The sequence below is a fragment of the Patagioenas fasciata genome, chromosome 1 (assembly GCF_037038585.1).
Source record: "Patagioenas fasciata isolate bPatFas1 chromosome 1, bPatFas1.hap1, whole genome shotgun sequence".
Taxonomy (NCBI): Eukaryota; Metazoa; Chordata; class Aves; order Columbiformes; family Columbidae; genus Patagioenas; species Patagioenas fasciata.
This window is the reverse complement of record NC_092520.1, coordinates 128,333,684-128,355,146: the sequence shown is the minus strand read 5'-3', so window position 1 is coordinate 128,355,146 and position 21,463 is coordinate 128,333,684. Positions and strand designations below refer to the sequence as shown.

At 51.9% G+C, this 21,463-nt stretch overlaps 1 protein-coding gene across 2 annotated transcripts; it reads left to right on the top strand.

Annotated features, from left to right (window-relative positions):
* The first annotated feature begins 1,212 nt into the window (after positions 1–1,212).
* Positions 1,213–12,388, top strand: IFFO1 (intermediate filament family orphan 1). Of its 2 annotated transcripts, none has more exons than XM_065859091.2 (9): positions 1,213–2,012; positions 7,600–7,660; positions 7,746–7,841; positions 8,073–8,213; positions 9,153–9,313; positions 9,767–9,887; positions 10,594–10,686; positions 10,881–11,011; positions 11,612–12,388. In XM_065859091.2, the coding sequence occupies exons 1-9, from the start codon at positions 1,306–1,308 to the stop codon at positions 11,712–11,714; spliced, it is 1,614 nt and encodes a 537-aa protein (XP_065715163.1). In that variant the 5' UTR covers positions 1,213–1,305; the 3' UTR covers positions 11,715–12,388. The 2 variants fall into 2 exon arrangements, with proteins under 2 accessions (XP_065715163.1, XP_065715156.1); XM_065859084.2 differs by having other exon boundaries at positions 9,129–9,313.
* Positions 12,389–21,463: the final 9,075 nt, after the last annotated feature.

The window sequence follows — 21,463 nt, the reverse complement described above, 5'->3', positions numbered from 1 at the left end:
GTTTCTGGAAGTGTGGAATGAGCCAAACCTCAGATCCCAAAGGAAGGGCTGCAGCACATTACCCCACTGGAGCCTGCCTGCCTTCTGCCACAGAGTTCAATGTAGTACAATACTGGGCATCTTCTTTTAATTCCAACCCATTGCTCGCTCATCCTTTGCTAAAGGCTCGGCTGAGATCTCAGAGGCTGGTTTGCGCAAGTGCCATGCTCAGCTGCGCAGGGGAACTCCTGGGGGAAAGGGCCAAGAGCACATAGACACACAGGTGCCCATGTCCATAAATGTTTATGTATTGATCAATTTGTGTGCTGTCTCCTCCCACCAGAAAAGGGGCTGAGGGACCATGCCGGAGCTTTTTGCAACATTGACCTAGGGTTGAGGTCAGGCTGAGCGGGAAGACACTATAGGAAAAGACCTAAAGAAGGCTAAAATAGCGGGCAGGAAACAAGACCTAAGGCTGCTTTGTGAACAATGAAGGAGAAAGCCAGCCACAAGCCAAACATGATATTTGAGAGGCTGGCTGCCTCCATGCAACCTCCTCTGCCCTCTGGCTCGCCATTGTCTGGTGGCAGCTCTCCGTAGGCATGCTGCTGGTGGAGCAGGACTGCTTTTAGAGGGGGGCTCGAGTGATGATAACAAGGAGGGCTTCAAGAGTACAAGAGGGAAAGTGATGCCGTTTTTAGGGGGGGGCGGCATAGGGGAAAGCACTAAAGGCTATGCAAAAAATAATAATCATTCAAAACCAGGAAAGCGCAGACACACTGTGTTGATGCTAGGTTGATGACGGGAATCGGTGCCCGGTGGGACTTCAGCTTGCGGTGCTGGAGTGGGGCCCCTCCCTGCTGCCGCCGGGGCTACCAGCGCGGAGGCCGGACGGTGCCCACCGGGGGCTGCGGCCGGAGTCCCGCTAGACGTGGCCGCGCTGCCCGCCTGCGCCTCATCCGTTTCCCCTGCGGAGTCCCGAAACCCGCCGGAGCGGAGCGCCGGGAAGCCGAGCCGCGCCCCCCGGGGCGGGGGGACGGGACGGGAGAAGAAAGGGAGGATTCCGCTTTGTCCCCTCCTGTTTTTGCCTCGTCCCCTCCTCTGCTCGCTCCGCCCGGGGCCGGCCGGCGGGGCGCGGGGCCGGGCGGGGGAGCAGCTCTCCAACCCCGCCGCTGCCGCCGCATCCCCGCCGCAGCGGAAGCCGCACCCCCGCCGCCGGGGCCGGCCGGGCGCAGCCCCCCGGCGCATCCCGCCCCCGCCGGGCCCCTGATTGGCGCCGGCGGGCTCGGCTCCCCCCCGCGCCCCGCTCCCCGTCCCGCCGCCGCCATGAACCCGCTCTTCGGCCCCAACCTCTTCCTCCTGCCGCAGGAGCAGCAGGGGCTGCCGGGCCCCGAGCTGCCGCCGCCGCCGCCCGCCCCGCGCCCCGCCGAACCCCTGGGGGGGGACCTGGCTGCCCCGCCGCCCCCCGGCCCCTTCCCCGCACCGCCTGCCGCCATGGCCCTCCGCAACGACCTGGGCTCCAACATCAGCGTCCTGAAGACGCTGAACCTGCGGTTCCGCTGCTTCCTGGCCAAGGTCCATGAGCTGGAGCGGCGCAACCGGCAGCTGGAGAAGCAGCTGCAGCAAGCGCTGGAGGAGGGCGGCGGCGGCGGGGGGAGCCGGGGCCGCGGACCCCCGCGCCGCGACCAGGCGGTGCAAACCGGCTTTGTGGGCCCCATCCGCACCCTGGGGTTGGGGCTTGGGCTGTCGCCGGTCCGGGCGCTGGGGTCCCCCGGCTGCCGCCTCAGCGCCCCCGCCCAGCCGTCTCCTCCCTTCTCGGCCGCCTCCCGCTTCATGCCCGGCACCATCTGGTCCTTCTCGCAAGCCCGGCGGCTGGGCCCGGGACCGGAGACCACCCTGGTGCAGGGACCGGGGGTCTCCTGGGTCCACCCGGACGGGGTGGGCGTGCAGATCGACACCATCACCCCGGAGATCCGAGCCCTCTACAACGTGCTGGCCAAGGTGAAGAGGGAGCGCGACGAGTACAAGCGCAGGTGAGAAGGGGCGGCGGGAGCCAGGGGAACTGACTCGCGTCCCCCAGGGGACCGTAACCATCGCTGGAGAGGCTGCAGGGCTCTGTCCAGCGGGTACCGCTGCGGGAGAATCAGGCAGGGGTGGAGAGGCAGCCTTGGTCTGACTGCCTGTGAGTGTGGGCTCCAGGCAGCAGTGTGAGGTGAGGGAGTTCGTAAGGCAAAAATGTGGACTCCTGAAAGCATCTGCCTATGCCTGGGTCTCCTCACTTGCCTCCTGGTGGTTGAACCCCCGTGGGATGCTCGCTGTGCCTTTTTCAATCTTACCAACCTGGTGCGAGGGACTAGAAATGCCTTTCCAAGTGGGGAAGAAATACCGTGACTCCAGGAGCAACGTTTTAAAGGGGAGGAGATCTGGAAACACTCGGGAAGGAGGAGCAGCCAGAAAGTAGGTGAGGAAGGTGGATGTGCAGCAGTGAGCCGGGTGGGTTGGAAAAGGCTGCTGGGAGGAGGATGGTGCTCTGGGTATGTAAGATGGTGCTGAGAAGCCCCTCAGCAGGACGACTGACTCTCCAGGCCTGTTCCCTCCCTAGTGGTCTCCCAGCTGGTGCCTCAACAGGAGCAAACTGTGCAGGAGCACCCTACTCCTCTGGGGCTTTCCTTCCAACCCAAAATAGCTGCGGCTTGACATGTGCCTGGGAGAAGGGCGAAGCAGAATGCAAAGCTAATCTCTTGGCTGGTTCTTCTTTCCCATGTGGGGCAGTCGCTGGTCTCGCATCACACTGGCGGCGCTTTTGTTTTAAGCCAGTTTCCAAGGCTGCTCACAGATCTGCACATAGGATGAGGTTGGGCAGGGGGCTGGTGTCACTGAATCAGGATGTGGGGCAGAGAACAAGGCTGGATGAGACCACCACTGGCAACTGATACCACCCTAGTGACTGGGTTTTTTTCAAAAGTCGCTTTATGATGCTTTGGAAGCACTTAGAAAGTAACCAATTAGGTACCCAAAGGGGCAAAAGAGTGTACTCTAGCCCACAGGGGCCGTGCCGCTGACCTGGTGGGCTCTGGTGCCAAGATCAAGGTTGGGAATCCAATTTGACACCTTATGTTTTTGGTTTTATAAGGCTTTGGTTGAGCAGACTTGCCTGTCAGATGCTCTGAATGCACTGGGCAAGGCACATGGAAAGGAGGAGTTGACATCTCTTTTTTCCCACCGATTGTTGTGTCTACTTTTATTATTAAGCCCAGGGGTTGTGTTCAGGTCAGATATCTGGTAGCTGGAGACACCTTATTTGGCACAGGGGGCTCAAGCCTCACCTATTCAAAGCAGGTCAGCCAGTGGGGAGCAAGTTGGCTTTGTTGCTACTGTAACTTTGGGACAGAGGAGAGCTTTTGGGGGTTGTTCTGCTCTGGCAAGTGGACTTTGGGGAGGCTGCAGGGAGGGGTGATGATGGAGGGAGCGGGCACGCTGGGGGCAGACAGGGGGACACCATGAGCTGCTGTGGGCCAATGTTGTTGGTGGGATCTATTTTTGGACTGTGTTACCAGGAGCTGGGGAAAAGCAGACCCCACCCCCAGACCCTTTCCAGCACCGGAACTTTCTGACGGGTGCAACCAGGTCCCAAACGGGAACAGGACAGGAGGATTCCATTTCCACACCCTTCCCCACACTGACGGCAGATACCGACATCCCCCCGCAGCAGAGACTTCCCTGCTATGGCAGGCTCTGATCTGCTGTGGGTACAGTGCGGCTGGTGTCATCCCTTTGCCACCTGCCTGGGGGCAGAGGGAAGAGATCATGTTAACAGAGGACTTGCCAGTTCTCTGGCCCACAGCTTGGGTGCTTGAGCTTGCGCTTTTTTCAGGGCAGCATTGCCACCATACACCCCATAGTGCTCAGAGCGGTGCAGCAGGAGATGTGCCAGGCCTGAAATTCAAGTCTGTGATCTAGGAGGAGTGAAGGGGCAATAGTGCAGGACCAGAAGAGATGCAGCAGCAGGAGAGAGGCTAACAGGAGCCCCACTTGGGAGAGCAGACTGAGGCTAGGTGGCCTGTGGGGGGCAAAGGGTGCCTGTGAGTATCATACAGACCCACCAAGTGCTGGGGATCTGAGAGTGTCATCAGGTTTGTGCTGTCTGCTACATCTGTATTCCCAAGTAGTTTTTATCTTGGATGCTGCAAGGGCATACTGGAGGTGTGAGTTGAGTAGTGTTATGACACAGTGTGTTAGAGTCACAGGATGGTTTGGGTTGGAAGGGACCTTTAAGTCCAAATCCCTGCTGTGAGGTTTCACTAGATCAGGTTGCTCAAAGCCCCAACCTTGAACACTTCCGATGATGGGGCATCCACAACTTCTCTGGGCAACCTGCTCCAGTATCACACGACCCTTAAACTTAAAATATTCTTCTTTATGTCCAATGTAAATCTATTGTCTTTCAGTTTAAAACCATTGCCCCTTGTCCTGTCACTACAGGGCCTGGTAAAAAGTCTCTCTCCATCTTTCTTATAAGCCTCCTTTCTATATTGAAAGGCCACAAGAAGGTCTTTTGTTGTTGTAATTGCCCTCCAAGGAGGTGTGCAGGGTGTCAGGGCATTCACCATTAAGGCTGAATTTCAAACATAGTTCAAACATGGTGAGAGCGGAAAATGTGCAGCTTCAAGCCCCAAGCAGCCCAAAGGGTTCCCCGCAGCACCAGTCTGCACTAGCTGTGCAGCACAGGGTAAGGCACCCCAGTGCCTTTTGCAGTGAACAGGATTTTTAAAGATGTAGGGGACTGTATATTTTGCTAAGTGAACTTCTTAAGGGGCCACAGCTGGAGGAGGGACAGCACTGCATCTGATCACCTCCCCAGCTTGGGGAGGGCTCGCCTGTCACTGGCAAGGAGTTGGCCAGGTCTGTCTGCTGCTGGGACGCTCCTGTCCTCACTCTCTGCCTTCTCCTGTATTTCAGCCTTTGGGCAGGCCGCTGCCTTGCAGCAGTGCAGGAAGGACGTGTGTCTCCCCTTGGCGTGCGCCAGTGGCCGTGGGGTTGTGTGGGGCAGCCTTGCTTCCAGCCGGCAGCGACCTGGCAGCGGCTGCGGCCGTGCAGGGCTGCGGGCACAATGCTGCAGGCGGGTTATTATTAGGAGTGGTGCATTGCAGGAGGGAGCAGGGAAGAAGGAGCCAGGCAGGAGGTGATCGAGAGAGAGGTTCGTAGGGGATGGGCGTGCAGATTGGTTGCTTGTGGGGCAAATCACTGTTGCCTCCTGCCTTTAAATTGGTGTTTGCCTGATCCACACTCATCTTCTGTAGGACTGGTGTGAAATAAATTCTTCCAAGGATTTGCAGCTGTGCTTTACTTCCCCAGTAAGTCCGGGCTATATAGAGACCCGGAGGGAGGCGGGGACCAAAGAAGAGAGAGGAAGTGCCACGCTGAGAAAGATGCTGACAATTTTTTCATGTGGTGGAAGGCGTTTTTATCCCCGGGGAGGGAGGCTTTGTTTGAACAGTTCCCATATAAGGGCAGTTCTACCTTTTAACTTTCTCCTTCCCTCTTTCTTCATCTTCCTCTTCCCCCAAAGGGATGGGAACCCCCTTTGACTCCCTTTCTGTAGCTGTGGGATGGAGCCAACACCAGCACGAGGACTGCACACTTTCTCCTTGTTTGAGTAAGCAGCAGCATTGCCAGCCTTAAGAACTTGGAAATTAATAAGGCGGGACTCTCCTACGTCACCAGATTGTCCTGATACCCCAAGATAACAAGTGTGAGGGCTTTTCATATGCTTTCTGGTCTCCTAGACCTTAGGATTTATTTTTCAAACTTGATGTAAGCGAGACATTTTTCATGTCCTTGTGCAGGGTTGCAGTGCCTGTGTCATTGCTTGAAAGCATTAAATAGAAATCAGAGATCACAGCACCAGGCAGGGCCCATCTCTGGTTGCTTTCCCAGAGAAATCCTGCTTTCTCAGAGAAATCTGGCTCTCCCAGAAGAGCCAGGAGCTGGATAAGAATGCAGCAGCCTTGCCCCGTTCCGCATCGCAGAGCATGCCAGCCCGTCTGCTCTATGGGATAGTCATTTAGCAAAGAGCAGTACGGCCTGGTGGCCTCCCAACAGACTGTGGATGGAGCCAACACCGCAGCAAGGCCCAAAATGATGATCTCATGCAGTGAAATACAATATAATAATTGCTAGGCGATGTGTCTTTGTATAGCAAGGCTGGGCACCTTGCAGCTCAGTCTTTTGCAAAGCTGCAGAGCCTGATATATTACCCACTGGCCAACCTGGCATAAATTGGGACAATCCATCCTATTTCCTTGTAGGATGAAACAGTGTTATTTAATCCAGCAAGTTATGTGGCAGTACTTCCAAGGAGACTTGTGCCCCTGCCCAGGTAGCTTGGCCCAGCGCAGGGCAGCCCCCTGCACTGGTACAGGCAGAAGGTCAGCCCTTCATGTTGAAACACATCGTGTCCACTCACACTGTAACATGGTTTGGTATTAGGTTGGGGTTTTGTGCTTGTGGACAGCCTGAACTGCAAGACTGCAGATACACAGATATGGTCACAAATATGACGCAGGTGATTCTGCCCCTCTGTTCTGCTCTGGTGAGACGCCACCTGGAGCACTGCGCCCAGCTCTGGAGCCCTCAGCACAGGAAAGACATGGACCTGCTGGAGACGGGCCAGTGGAGAGTCATGAAAATGATCGGAGGGCTGCAACACCTCTGCTGAGAGGACAGGCTGAGAGAGTTGGGGTTGTTCAGCCTGGAGAAGAGAAGGCTCCAGGGAGACCTTATTGCAGCTGTTCGGTATAAAGGGGGCTTACAAGAAAGATGGAGATAGACTTTTTAGCAGGACAGTTGTGATAGGACAAGGGGTAATGGTTTAAAACTAAAGGAGGGGAGAGTCAGGTGAGACAGGAGGAAGAAATATTTTACAATGAGGGTGGTGAAACACTGGCCCAGGTTACCCAGAGAGGTGGTAGATGCCCCATCCCTGGAGACATTCCAGGCCAGGCTGGACAGGGTTCTGAGCAACCTGATGTAGTTGAAGATGTCCCTGCTCATTGCAGGGGGTTGGACTGGATGACCTTTGAAGGTCCCTTCCAACCCAAACTATTCTATGATTCCGTGATTCTGTGTTTTTATATGATGCAGCTGGGGACAGCTGTCCAATGTCTGCAAGCCTGTTCTTGAGTTTGGGAGCTGAACAGAATGTGACCTGATGCCAAGGGGTTTGGGGGTGGATGGAGAGGCCAGTGGGCTACATCGGGCCACGGACCAGCACCAGCACGGCAGGCCGTGCAGTGCAGCTGCTACACAGAGCCTGCAGTTGGTGTCCCCAGCTTCCCTGTTGTGGAGCAGGCAGCTGTGAGCCAGCCCATGGTAGGGACGACAGAAAGCATGGTGGGGAAGGGGTTCATGGCTGGGTGTGGGTGGGGCTGACAGGCGCTTGGCAGCTGCCATCGTCTGGAAACAAGCAGAGATGCATTCCTGCCCATGTTGTCCTTCCCACCCCGGTGCCGTCATCACCTCCTCTCAGATAGCTTTGGGGTGAGCAGCTGCTGCTCCATCCTTTCTGGCAGCCGGCGAGGCGAGGCCGGGGGGATCTGACCAGCGCATTTGTCTCCCTAGATGGGAAGAGGAGTACACGGTGCGTGTCCAGCTTCAGGACCGGGTGACCGAGCTGCAGGAGGTGAGCATCACTGTCCTCCCTGACCCCTGCACCCCAGCTGCCCCACACTGATGCTGATCTGCACATCTCCCTCTGCCCGGGACAGGAAGCCCAAGAGGCTGAAGCCTGCCAGGAGGAGCTGGCCATGAAGGTGGAGCAGCTCAAGGCAGAACTTGTTGTCTTCAAGGGACTGATGAGCAATGTGAGTCCCTAACCCCTCTCCAACCCAGCAGCAGCAGCAGCATCCTACCAGAGCGGTGGGGCTGTGTAGAAAAGCAGTTCCTTGATGGGGCACGTCCAGCACAGAGGTGGTCTGGCAGAGTTGGTCCAGGGTGCAATCATGCAGCACGAGGGAGAGCCTGGGGGCTCTGATTGCTGTTTGCATTGCCCAATCTTCCTTCTTTGTCCCCCTCCTGTGGTGCCGTGGGTTCAGAACATCACAGAGCTGGACACCAAGATCCAGGAGAAGGCCATGAAGGTGGACATGGACATCTGCCGGCGCATTGACATCACTGCCAAGCTGTGCGACGTAGCGCAGCAGCGGAACTGTGAGGACATGATCAAGATGTTTCAGGTGAGAAGCACCTGCTGCTGCTTCAGGCTCAGCCACTGGTTCTGGGGAGGAGAGTTGCCAAAGGAGGTAGAAGAGACAACACCAGCTCCCTGCTAGGGGAGACATTTGGTCACCCTCACCCTTACTCCTTGCGGTCCCTCGCTCTCTGCCTCTCTTGGGAGGACCAGGCAAAAGGGCATGGAGAGGAGGTGGAAAGCTCCAGATGTTGCTTTGGGCATCACAAGTCCCCTCAACCTCTTGCTGACCTGTTGTGTTGGGCTCAGGGACCCCTCATTGGTAGGGGAGCAGCTGCAGGAGGGAGATGAGTTGCTTGAGTGTCTGTCTCTAACTCCATCTCTCTCCTTCCCCTTCCCCTCTCCGTCATCTTCTCTCTGTCTCTCTTTGCTATCTCTGTCTCTTCTCTCTTTCTGGATGTTGCTGCCTTTCTGTCTCGCTCTGTTTGTCCCTACAGAAGCAACTGGTTAGTTCCATTCAGTTGGGAAAGCATACAAATTTTAAACTTTCTTTAAATAAGGTCGGATTGTAAATATTGACATACTTCACCTTTTTCAGACTCTGTCTCTTTTTTCCTGTTTCTGTCACTGTGTTTCCCTATCTGTGGACTGGGGTGGTGGGCAATTTGAGTTTTTCTGCAGTAAAACCACATTGTTTTTTCTCATCAGGTTCATAGATTCCATCTTTAGTTGCTTAGTTTTAATTTTAGAAAATGCTAAAACCATGTTTTATCCATTGCACCATCTTTAACCTGATCATAATGAGCCCATCTCTCTCTCTCTCTCGCTTTTCTTCCTTTCTTCCTTCCTTTCTTTCTTTCTCTCTCTCTTTCCCTGCCTTTCTGTCCCTCCACCATTCCTTTCCCCTGCATCTCCTCCCAACTACCTGCTCCCGACCTCGGACCCGGCCTCGTTTCTGTAGTCTCTGCACTTGTCTCCCGTTAAGGTCCCAGCCTCGGTGGGGCGGAAGCGGGAGCGCAAGCAGGTCAGTGATGAAGACACCTCGCTGTCAGAGAGCGATGCCTCCCGAAAGCCTGATGAGGAAGAGGAGGATGAGACCACGGCCATGAGTATCAATGAGGAAATGCAGAGGATGCTGAACCAGCTGTGAGTGCGGCTGCTTCACATTTCTGCTGACAGTACTTAGCAAGGCTCTGGCACTGGGCTCCCCACCAGTGCCCAGGATCGGGTGGGCTGTGGGCCCTGTGCCTGGGGGAGGGCGAAGTGGGAGGTGCTGCCATGGGGTATGTTCACCCCGTGCTCTGTGGTGCAGAGGGACTGACCTCCCAGGAGACCTGAGCCCACCTGTGCCGTGGGTGTGAGCTGGTCCAGCTCCCCTCCTCTTGCCCCGCTTCTCGCCTTTCAGGAGTCCCTGCCTGAATTTGCTGGGGCTCCCGACCATGAAGCCAACCCCTTCCCCATCAGCTGTTGGGTTTGGGCACACTTGAGCTCACCCTGGCCAGACCTCCAAGAGCTGCAGCCCTGTCTGTGGCTGGGGCAAAGCTTTCAGCACCGATGGTTTTCCTGCTGGGTGCTGATGTGTTGTTCCCTTGCCTCTAGGAGGGAATACGACTTTGAGGATGACTGTGACAGCCTCACGTGGGAGGAGACAGAAGAAACGCTGCTCCTCTGGGAGGACTTCTCTGGATATGCCATTGCAGCCGCAGAGGTGCAGGGGGAGGTAACTGTGGTGTCGGATCCCCGTGGGAATCCAGCCTTGCCTTGAGACACTTTGGTTCTGCCTGAAACTGGGAAGGTGCTCCCTCAAAGACCAGACTTCAGCCCCTCCATCCCTTGTAAACCTGTATAGATGCTTCCCCACCACACCCTGTCTCCTTTACATGAATATATTACTGCATCCTTATGGAGGTCTCCTTGTTAGACAGACCAGGGACGTGTAGCCTGAAAGATGTGCTGAGGGCATGGTCCACACATGCAGGGAGAGCTGTAGCCCTCTCATAAGAAGAGACCTTCTCTGGCTGGTGGCCCCTTGCTCAGGCTCTCCAGCCCACCTGGCCACTGTGCAGCAGCACTGCCCAAACAGTGACCTCAATGTCTGGCCAAAGCCCTCACTATCCCACATCTTTGGCCCTCTGCCATCCCCTGGGGATGTATCATGCTTGGGGACGGTCTGTGCTCTCCAGAGCTTCTGTGCATTAGCTGGGCTTGTTCTGGGCTGATGTACTCAGTGCCCAGCATGGGGAATCCTGAGTCTCTACCCCGTGTTGGCAGGGCTGACTCGTGCCTTATTTATACTACATTGGTCTTGTTTCTTCCCCTTTTCCAACTGCTGCTAGTTCTTTCTCTGATTTCTCTCTCTTCTGCCTTTGGTTCCTCATGTTGGATGCTTCTCTGCCTCTGAACATGCCATCTGCTCTCCCCAACAGCAAGACGACAGTCTGGAGAAGGTGATCAAGGACACAGAGTCGCTGTTCAAGAGCCGTGAGAAGGAGTATCAGGAAACCATCGACCAAATAGAGGTGAGAGGAGGAGGAAGTGGGGAGGACATGGCACAGAAGGATGGGAAATGAGGGAGTGGGTCCCCAGGGGAGGGAGACACCATGCTGGAGCAGGTAGTTGGTAGTGGGGGACAGCAGCCTTGGATCTGACTGTGCCCCCTGCCCTGCACTGCACTGTGCCCCGGGCTCATCTCTGCGCTGTTTTCCTTGTGCAGCTGGAGCTGGCCACGGCCAAGAACGATATGAACCGGCACCTGCATGAGTACATGGAAATGTGCAGCATGAAACGAGGCTTGGACGTGCAGATGGAGACTTGCCGGCGGCTCATCACCCAGTCTGGGGACAGGTGAGCTTCAACATGAGGGTGCCCTGGGCAAGGACCAGAGCCAGTGTGGTGGTGGGTGGGAGCTGAAGCACAGGGTAGTACCCCTGCCCTGCTGTGGTCTGGGGAGAAGAGAGTTCCTGTAGGCTGTTGGACTCGTGGTGACCAGCCTCTGTGGTGCCACCTCGGTAGAAGGTGGACTGTGTGCAGGAGTCAGTTTTGATAGGTGAAGCCAGACACCCCCAATGGAGAGAGGGGCTGCTGTTGTGCAGGGATGTTGTACAAGTCCCCACAGGTGTGTGAAACCAGGATGGCTCCAGGCTGGGGACCTCGGTGGTGGGCTTTCACTGACCCCTAGCCTCACCTGCCTTGACAGTGTCCTGCTTTGAGCCCACTCCCTCTTCCACCTCCCCCAGCTTCATGCTCTGGACCTCTTGGCTAGTGTTCTCTGGGACACCATTTTGGCACCCAAGTATTCCCATGGACCCACACATGTCTCAAGGGAGTAAGAGGGATGCTTCAGCTTCTCTTCTCCTTGTTCTGGTGCCCACTGCCCGCATCAAACTGGGTCCTTTCCCTCCCCTGCGCAGTGCTGTGACTGCTGCCCTTTACTCTTCTCTGCAGAAAGTCTCCTGCCTTCACCCCAGCCTCCAACAGCGAGTCAGCCCCGAACGAGGAGAGCGAGGAGTCCGACCGCGACCCCCCCAGCGATGCTTCCATCAGATAATGAGGGCATGCCCTGCTCCCTTGGACCCCCGTCCTGGCACAGGGGTGCCTGAGCTGCACCTAGGAGAGACTGTCAGGGATGTGGAGCCACTGGTAAACATCTCTTGCCCAGGCTCACTCCCGTTTTGGGGTGCTTGGCAGACCCCATGCCCCCCTGCTGCCGGATATTCTGCACATGGGAATAGCTAGATAGACCTGAGGGCCCTTGCTGGGGCTGCTCAGCCCCCAGCTCCTCTATTCCCTTCCCCTGCTTTGGTTAAACCGTGGTTCAGGCAGGGAGGCTCCAAACCTGCCATGGTGGCATTCTCCAGGACCTCTCCTCGAGCCCCCCAGACCCATCTTGTCCGGTCTCCATCCTGGTACGCTTGACCCACCCCCTGCCCTCCCTGCACCACACGGAGCCGAGCGAGAGCTGTACCTCCCCGCAAACTGGACCTGACACTGGTGCCAACTGGACTGAGCCCTGGGCTTTCTCCGTCCTTGCTGCTGGCTGGGCGCCCGGCTGGGGGTCCCCATGCCTCACAGGGCACCCCGAGCCCCCCTGCCTCCTCCGGGGTGGGGGTCAAGTCCCGCTCACTGTGCACTTTGCTTTGCCGTGCGTTGGCGGCACGCTCACTTTCTGTGTTACGGGGGTGAGGGGTCATTAAATGGGACAGTTTCCTTTTCTACAGCTTCGCCAGGTGTGGGCTTTCCCTGTGCTGCCGCGGGCGCCATGTGGCTCAAGGCAGAGGATGTCCTTTGCTGGACCCTCAACTCCACACCAATGGGGACCTCCCATGGGACACTCCCATCCCTTGGATGTGCCAGATGGGGCTGACAGATGGGACAGTGGCAAGATCCCTGTTCTGGGAGCCACTGGCCGTCCATGTGTAACACTGGTGCTGTGTGAGCTGCCTTGTTCTTAACCATGGAGCAGCACCGATGCTGAGGCTCAGGGATTGGAAAAGTCTTGGCTCCTGTGGGGAAAACGAAGCTGAACGTGGCTCACACCTGCGGACTTTCCTCTCCCAGAGCCTGGCCTCCTCTGCCATGTCAGCTTTTTACCAGGGCATCCCAATGCATCTTCTTGCCTGCCCCCAGTCCCACATCCAACCTTGGCGTAACCACAGCAGTGGTTCCCCTGTCCTGTCATCTCTTGTAGCATTTGCTTGGGTGGCTGTTGCATGTGCTTCTCCAATGACGGGAGGCTGGTGCCTGGCAGGGTCACAAGATGGGGTGAGCAGCCATCTGAGAGGAATTGTTTTCTGGCACCATCTGCTGACCAGTGGACCCAGGCTGCACAGCCAAGGCAGGTGAAGCTCCAGAGAAAAATGCCCCTCATGAAAGTTCCTGAAGGAAGGAAAAAGTAAATGGCAAGTAGAGTTTTTGGATCATCTCTAAGATTAGGTAAGGTAGATAAAATGGGGACTGGGGGATGCAACACTTTGTCTCCGTCGGTTTGGCTTGGGTAGCTAACGCTGCCATGCACTTGAGCTGTGAGCACAGGCGCATCCTCACAGCACAGTGCAGTGGGTCAGTGTTTGGGCAAGGTGAGGTCCGCTGCCCGTGTCTGCAAGACGTGTTGAGGCACGTGTTGGCATTTCAGCGAAGGCTGAGCTAGGGGCAGTGAGGCAAGGCCCTGCAAATGGCAGAAGTCAGCAGCCAAGGAAACCCTCCAGGCCAGGGTGCAGCTGGGGCTTTGCTGCTGGCTCAGGGAAATCGCAGTTAATCAGACAATGGTCTTCTGTGCCTGGGCTCTGACTCATGAGTGCCTCATGGGAGCAGCAGATGTGGGACAACAGCAGAGGGCTGCTTCCCCTGCCCCAGGAGCATGGGGCTGCACAGGACCTGTGCCTTGTTGCCTGCCCTGGGACAGGGCCTTCTCCATGCACCTCACCTCCAAGCCTTGCCCAATTGCTTCTGTTTTTTTCTCTCTTCCCTATTTTTCTTCCTAAAAGGGCCAAAGTCAGAGGAAATATTTTAATCTGGGCTTTTTCTTTCTCGTGATGATGCCTCACATGCAGTAGCTCAGGGATCACTTTATATCCTGCCTGGAGGCTCTTTTGGTTGATGCAAATCCTCTTTCCCATACATTTCTTTGCAGCATTTTTTGTTCTTTCTCTGCTCTGAAGATCTCTCTGAGTGGCTGGATAAGTCTGGCTTCCCCTGTGTGTAATCCATGACATGCATATCTTGGCCTCTCAGTACTGCTTAAGAAATTCACAGGACTGTAGAGCATGTACGCTGAGAAATTTCAAACATGAAGCACAGAAAGAGGAATCACCTCTGCCTCATGCAGAGATGCCCAAAGGAGCAGCTGGTGCTGCCAGATGCCCGTGTACCAGGACACGTGAGGACCTCAGTCCCACATTGCTTGTCAGAACTTCATTTACAGTGAAACCAAGATCTCCTCTGCCCACATGCGCAAGATACTGTTCTCTGGTGAACTGTATTGCCAGCAGTAAGGTCCATTCTCCAACCAGTGTGAAAGCCCATGAGATCTCAAAGGCAGAACGCACAGCACCAATATTTTGCCTCAGCAGTTTCTTGGCATGGGAAGCACAGCCCAAGACCTCCAGTGTTAGCTGGACCATCTCCCCTGCATCTGTCCATCCATCAGTGGTGACCCCATGTCCTTGAAGCCAGATATGAAGAGATGTGGACCTTCCATTTATCCAAGTCTTCTCTGTGGGCTACTCTCAGTTCTTTGGGGAGTATCTAGACTGCTTTTCTCCACCATGAGCCCTGCTGGGAACTGTGGTGTCTGGGAATTGTTCAGTGCTGTGTTTCTTCTCACTTTCCTACCTTCAGCCCTCTCCCAGGACACTGGGCTCAGGAAGCAATACCAGAAGAAATTGTGTAGAGAAGACCTGGGTCGCAGCTGCTTGATCTTTTGAACACCTACTGGTCTGTATTCATCTCACAGGAGATAATTGTGTATCTTATTTACCCTTAGACCCCAGCCTATTAAAAAACCTTTGTTTGGCCTAAACTTCCTCCAAGTCTTGGTTGCAGGGGCAGCTTGGCCAAGGATGGAAGAGGCCTTTTCCTATTCTTGAACCTGCTGATGAGTTGAAATGATGATGATTATGATGATGAAATGAACTTCGGAGGAACAGGTCAGTTCCTCTTTCCAGCTGACCATGCTCAGCCATGAGCATGTTGCAGCTGATCTTGGTGTGGTCCTTGGTGCACTAGAGCATACCTTGGCATGTCCTGTCTCACTTGGCATCCATGGATTAATGGCAATGTTTATTGCCCAAGTACAGCCCAAGCACAGATATCTCTTATTGAATGGGATCTCATGACAGGATGCATCTGGCTAGTCTCTCTGTCAGCAGCCATCTCGGGAGTCTTCGGAGGTGGCTGCTCTCTGGTCACCTCCATGAACATCTCTCCAAGACCATCCTTTTAGGATTATGTCTCTCTGGATTGGCAGTGAGGTCCTCCCACTTAACATTTAGGCAGGCCGGTTCAGCTTCCCCAACCTACATAAGTCTGTGTTGGCAGAAACTTACCTGAGCAGTCTGAGAACATACTAGTGATTGCTCTGGCTTCTCACTCCCCAATATTTGGACTGTTGTGTCTAGGTAAGGACAGGCACAACTTGTATATCAACAATGGGAGTAGCACAAAAACCCTCCCTTGAGGCAAGAGCTGTCCCCAGGCTGGGACAGATCCTCTTGTCATCATCCTGCCTCCATGAGGTGATAAGGGACACGATCAGCCTTTGAGCTGGGGTGGGAGATGCAGTTCTGCATGCTCCATGTGCTGAGATCAGCCTCTTGGCAAAAGATCAGAACAGGCGGAGCCAGGCATGTTGCAGAAGTGAGCCCTGGCTCCCTGCTGAATGTATTTCTGATCTTGTGGCATGCAGAGTGGCCTCCGCTGTCCCTTCTCTAATGAAGTCCCCTAGGACTCATCTGAAAGGTGAGCCCTCATCTTCAGAGATGACACTGTATGGCAAGCTAATTCTGAGACCAGACCCACTGAGTTTCTTGATGAAGACTACCAGATTTTCCCACACAGAGGGCAGAGAGCATCGCCCTCATTGCACCTCACTATGTGGATGTGGGATGTTCTTACTGGCTCTAGAGAGGGTTCCGTCAGCCTAACCATTAAGTAGTCCAGTTCTTCTTCCCCGTGTTAAACAAGCCTGCTTCCTCCCATCTCTCATTCCTGGATCCCATTTATTTTAGATCATATCTCAGAACTGAAATAATCTGATTTGCCTCTCCATTCAGTTAAGGTCCTGTATTTTCCACCCAGCACCCTTTTGCTGAAGACACTTAGTCATCCGTCCCACATGACTTTACTTTGTCTGAGTTAGCTTTTTTCCCCTTTCAGGATTCTTTAGGTGGACGTAAATGTGATGCTGACAGCTTTTGCTGGAGCAACTTTTGATTCCCTGGTAACCTGATTATCTTGTTTCTTAGCCAAGAGGTAGGAGAGATCAAAGCTGCATAGAAAGATGTTCTTGTTTCTAGATTTGCGCTAGGAGATTGGCTTTCCTAAGCCTCCTACATCTGCCACAAAAGCTTTGATTGTTCTCAAAAGGCTATGTATGTTTGTGGTTGTTGCTGTCTTGGGTACCTGTGGCACAGAGTGTCTCAGAATTTGATGATGATCAAGGATGTCAACTGCTCTGGTTGAGAGTAAAAAAACCTCCTTGTGAGAGGAGGTTTTTTTTAGTGTCAGAATTAATGCAGAACACAGTGGAGTGCTGTCTCCTTGGACATACACCTGGATGATGCACAGACAGGCTCCTGAAAACACCTTGCAAGCCCCTATGCACAGTGGAAAATGCTGGGAGTGATAGTAAACAGCATGGAGAAATGGGTGGGCTACAGACAGCTTTAGGGAAGTGCAGTCACCACTGACAATCTTCCACTGCATGTATGAGACTGTGTTTTTACATGTGAATTTTCTAAATGCTTAGGCCACTTTCTCTTGGGACAGGAATAAGGAGAGGATGTCATAGTCCTCTGGCAGAGGGCAGTATAGATTTCAGAGCTGGGAGAGCCGCTGCTTGAGCTGGGAAGGTACGAAGGCAACACTGTGGAAAAGAAGCTCAAGTGATCACTAAAAGTGTTGTGACCAAGTCAAACCAGTATCACAACAGACGGGAAGAAGTAGCATTCCTACCTTCCATGGCAGACTGCATCTGGGCAAGGTGCAAGAGAAAACAGAAGTTCTTAGAGAAGGAAGAAATATGTTTAATTGACATTTTTAGTGTTCACAGAGACATTGTAGAACTGCTAGTTCACCATATTGGTAAAAGTGGAATAGGCAAGAACAATTGTGTACTGGGGTTGCAAGCTGTGCTGAAAATCACATTCACTCTAGAACTAACAGGAAAACAACATGATCTGACACACAACTCTGTCAAGGCATTGAAGGATCTTTTATATATTCCTGAATCACCAACCAAAACGCAAGGATTTATTTGTTAAGTACCTCTCTGCTTTGTGTGAAAAGGAAAATTACGTTGTCAGGGGAGACCTTGGCTGGAGATACTGAAGAATATGCTGTGCCATGTAGAGGTTTCTCATCAATTTACAAATGATGGCATGCCCAAGTAAGGCAATGATTTTAGATGTCCCTATGACAGATGAAGACTGGGTTAGGATTGATGGTTGCCTAAAGACAAGGGATCAACTGAAAAACAAATCAAGATATTACCCAGGACAAAAATGCCATAACAAAGAACTGCGTGGTGTTATGTAGCCTTTTCCTACTATGAAATTGTTTGGGGGAAGTGTTAAAAAAGTATGATTAAGTGGGAGACCTTTGGAAATAAGAGAGTTTTTCCAGTTATCCAGAAAGCTGTGATTTAGTAGGCATGAGAAAATAGCTTTCAGTAAACTACTTCCTTGAATAAGTGCCCATGTGACAACAGTACTTAGAAAGAATAATAAAAAAAAAAATAATTAAGCCTGACCTTAATTAATTAAAATAAACCTTGTCACAACTGCAGCAACTGTGGGTGCAGGAAAAGGAATAGAGGGACAACAAAATACTTCAGCTGTATAAAAAAGGTCTTCAGCTACTCCTATCACCTCAAGCAAAAAGTAACAATAGCTGGATGTCTAAGGACACTAACAAGTTGATATAGTTATATTTAAAGAAAAATCAATACTAGCAGTAATATAAACCTTTCTTCCTGGCTGAAATTGGAAAAAAATGAAAAAGAGGGGGGAAAAAATAGAAATACTCACCAGATATGTCTGTTCTGCATTTAGAAAGATCAGAATGTGGTCAGAGGGGAATGATGAAGCACTTTCCAGGCCATTAGCAATTAAGGAGGATCCTTGACAGGATCTTCTCAGAATAAACACTTCTACATTTCCAGGCACAGATGACCTAGAGCAGCAGAGAGGTGCATGGGGTGCGGCAGCAGCGAAGAAGCCACCGCACAGAGCCTGAGGCTGCATGGGGAGAGGGAGTCAGTGGTGCTGGAATGAGCACAGCGCTGCAGCTGCGTTTCTGCAAACAGTGTTTTGCAAAGCACTCTGACCCTGAGCGGTGATGAAGAAGTGTTGGCTGCTGAAATCTGTGGTCTGCTGATGTCAATTTTTAAATGCATTGGAGAAGACACTTAAAAAAGGCAGGCAGGTGAACAAATGAGGTCAGTGGTTAGTCTGACAAGCCATGTACGAAAACCAATGAGAAATCAGTGGAGAAGGGAGGAGAGTAGAAATCATGGAGGAATAGAAAAAAGCTGCACAGATTTATGGAGGGACAAGTAATTGACAGCCAAAACTGATACCATTTTTTGAGATGTAGGAATGATACAGATTCTCAAAAGAAGTATCTCAGTCAAAAATGCCAAGAAGAATTAAAATGTATTTTAAAATAGAGTCAAAGGATATGTTCTATTGCCATACATACATAACCAATATTTAAGCTATGTATAGATACATCTAAGAGCGAGAAATACTAGTGACTCATCATCCTCGGGGCAACTGAAGGTTTGGAAAGACTTAGAGAGCAGAGCTCACAAGCAAATTCGTGCAAGTTCCCAGACAGATGCTGAAGCTGACGGTATCTTAAACATCTTTTATGCCCATGTGACATTGGTGTGCTTTGTCCTACTTTGCATCACAAATTGGAGTAGGTGGAAAAAAGACTCGTAGCCATGATTCCAGGCTGGAGAAAAATGTTCTGAGAGTGAAAAGTATAGTTATTTTTGGTCTTTAAAAGAGGAAGGTGAGTGAGCATTTTTGCCCAGTGCCTAAGGTCATTTCATGATGATGGTCTAGATGGCAGGGTAGTCAGGCTGAGGAAGGCGTATTAGGAGTCTGAGGGAGATGGAGGAGCTGGGGGCCACATGAATTCAGTGAGATTTCAGTGTCTGCTTAGGGTCCAGCGCCTAAATCAGTACCCGAGTTCGTAACTGAAAAGCTGATTACAGAGATTACAAACCATCTATGTTTTTTCTGTCCCAGGACTCGAGAGCAAGGCCAACAAAGGTTGCTCTTTTGGTGGGGAGTTGGGGCAATATTACAGGGGGGCTTTGAGACCTGCAATGTCAGAGTTTTTTTCCCCCCTCAGCATGTATTACTTTTCACTTAGCAACCTTGAATTTTACCCATCATTTTTAATAACCCAGTCACAAGATCTTTCTGCACCTTTCTACAAGGCTGATTCAGTGTTAAGTGTGCCTACATCATTTTGCATAATCAACAAAGCAAATTGTTCTGAAGGTGGTGAATGGAAATGACCCTGGGGCAGCATCCTCAGATGCTGGTTACTTGCACCTTCTCTCTCAGTCACCACCAGCCTTGCCAGTAGGTTTCATCATGGAGAGCTGTCCCGGGGCAGTTCAGGTTCTTTGAAAGTTTTTGCCAGTCTGCGTTTTGGTTTTTTTTGTTTTTTTTTTTTTTCTAAATCCAGTTGTTTTTCATCACATGGGAGCTGATGTGAGTCATGAATTACTTATAGCACGGCTACCTGTTCACCCATTTTGTGCTGGAGACCAAGTCTGGCCATCTAGTACTAAGGACTTGCCTGCCCTTTGGGTCATGGACATCTTCTCAAGTCCTGACACTTCAGTTTGCAACGGTGGCTTTGTCTCATTGCTGCTGAGGAAAAAAAAATTCTCTTGTCTAGCAACACCCCAAAGCTCCTCTGCCCTTTTTAGTCTCAAGTTTAATTTGCTAGTATTCGTAAGTTTTTCTTCTATATTCAACTACAGCTTCAGCTTTTTGAATACTGCCTTTGCAAATCGTATTCAGTAAAGTATAATCCAGTACTACTCTTCCTTCTACAGACATTTAATTGAGAATAATTCCCTCAAGAAGAGGACACTTTTATAGGAAGATAATATATGGAGGTGAGCTAGCTGTCCTGTAGTAAGAAATTACATTCAGCTCAAAAGAGTAAGTAACAATTTATTGGGTTTTGCAGTGTATATACAGTACAATTGCCCAAATGTAGGCAGCTTGTTTTTGATGAAATGCCTGCTTTCTATGAACATTTGCATACCCCGAGTTCAAGTCAGGAACCTGCATTTTTTGAATGGCATCTGTTACAAAGGAGTTTGGAACATTATAGTTTAAGAAGATGTTTGTCTTATACAACTTTCCACTATATGCCTTGTGTCATAGTCTTTCCTATCAGAGACCCGTATCTCCTTTTCCTTGCACAGATCTTGTCGATTGTTTTGCTCAAAGACTCATTTACTTCAGAAGCAGACAGAGTATATTTTAAATGTCAAAGACTGCTTTTACTGTGCTTATGCAGTCACCATTTTGTTACATTTTGGTGTGATTTTTCAAGCAAGCTTATTTAGTTTCCACATCTGCTCAAGATGTTTTTCACTACACGGTATCTTCCTTAATGCTGAAGTTTTGTGCTGACATCTTGAGAAGAAGGTGGTCTGAGGACAACCAGCCCTGTCTTGGGGGGAATAGTGCACATTTAGTAGTGTATGCAAATATCAATGAAGTATAAAATAATTTCTCGAAACATTCAAAGTTGCCATAAAAGGGAGTTTTCCTGTGACATCACTCCTAAATACCATACAGCAGCATCACTTGAATTTTATCTGTCTTAAAAAAGAAAACAAGAGGTGCAGCTTACCATTCCTAGAAGTGGTTGGCTGCCCATCAGAGAAGTTGTCCATTGGGTTGGCTGGAAACCTTTGTGTTGGCACAGCCTTGCAAAGGGGTGCATCCCCCTCAGGTGCATCCGTCTCCTCCAAAGGCCCAGTGCAGCCAGCCCTGGTGCCAGGCCAGTCGAGGAAGGCAGAGTCGAGCGCTTGGCAAGGGTCAAGATCTTTCTATATCTTCCCCTTGCAAGGCATTCATGAACCAGGATGGATTCTGGCTTGTCCCAGCTGCTCTTAGGGCCAGTTCATCCCAGCAGAGTAGCACGAGTGGTTTTAGTTCCTTTGCTGAACAAGAGCCTCTTTATGACTGCCCGAACGCCTGCCTTCCCTGACCAAGCATTTCTATCAGTTTTCCTTAAAAATACTTAAAGAGCAAAGCTCTCTCATTAGGGAAAAACTTCTCTAGGGAGAGAAGCAGCTGCCACAGCAAATCTCCCATCTTTATCCCAGTGCCATCCGCAGTCATGCATGTCCAAAAAAATAAAAATTAGGACATGGCTGCAGTTTTTGGACAGGCTGACCACTGAGCTAGCTTTTCCATCTGTCTGGAGAGGCCTTGCTGTGGTGCCATCTGCAGGCATAGTGTCTGGACACAAAATGGAGATTGAGAAGAGCTGTGCTTTTTTGGAAGCCTATGAGAGAGGAAACCAAGCCCTCCA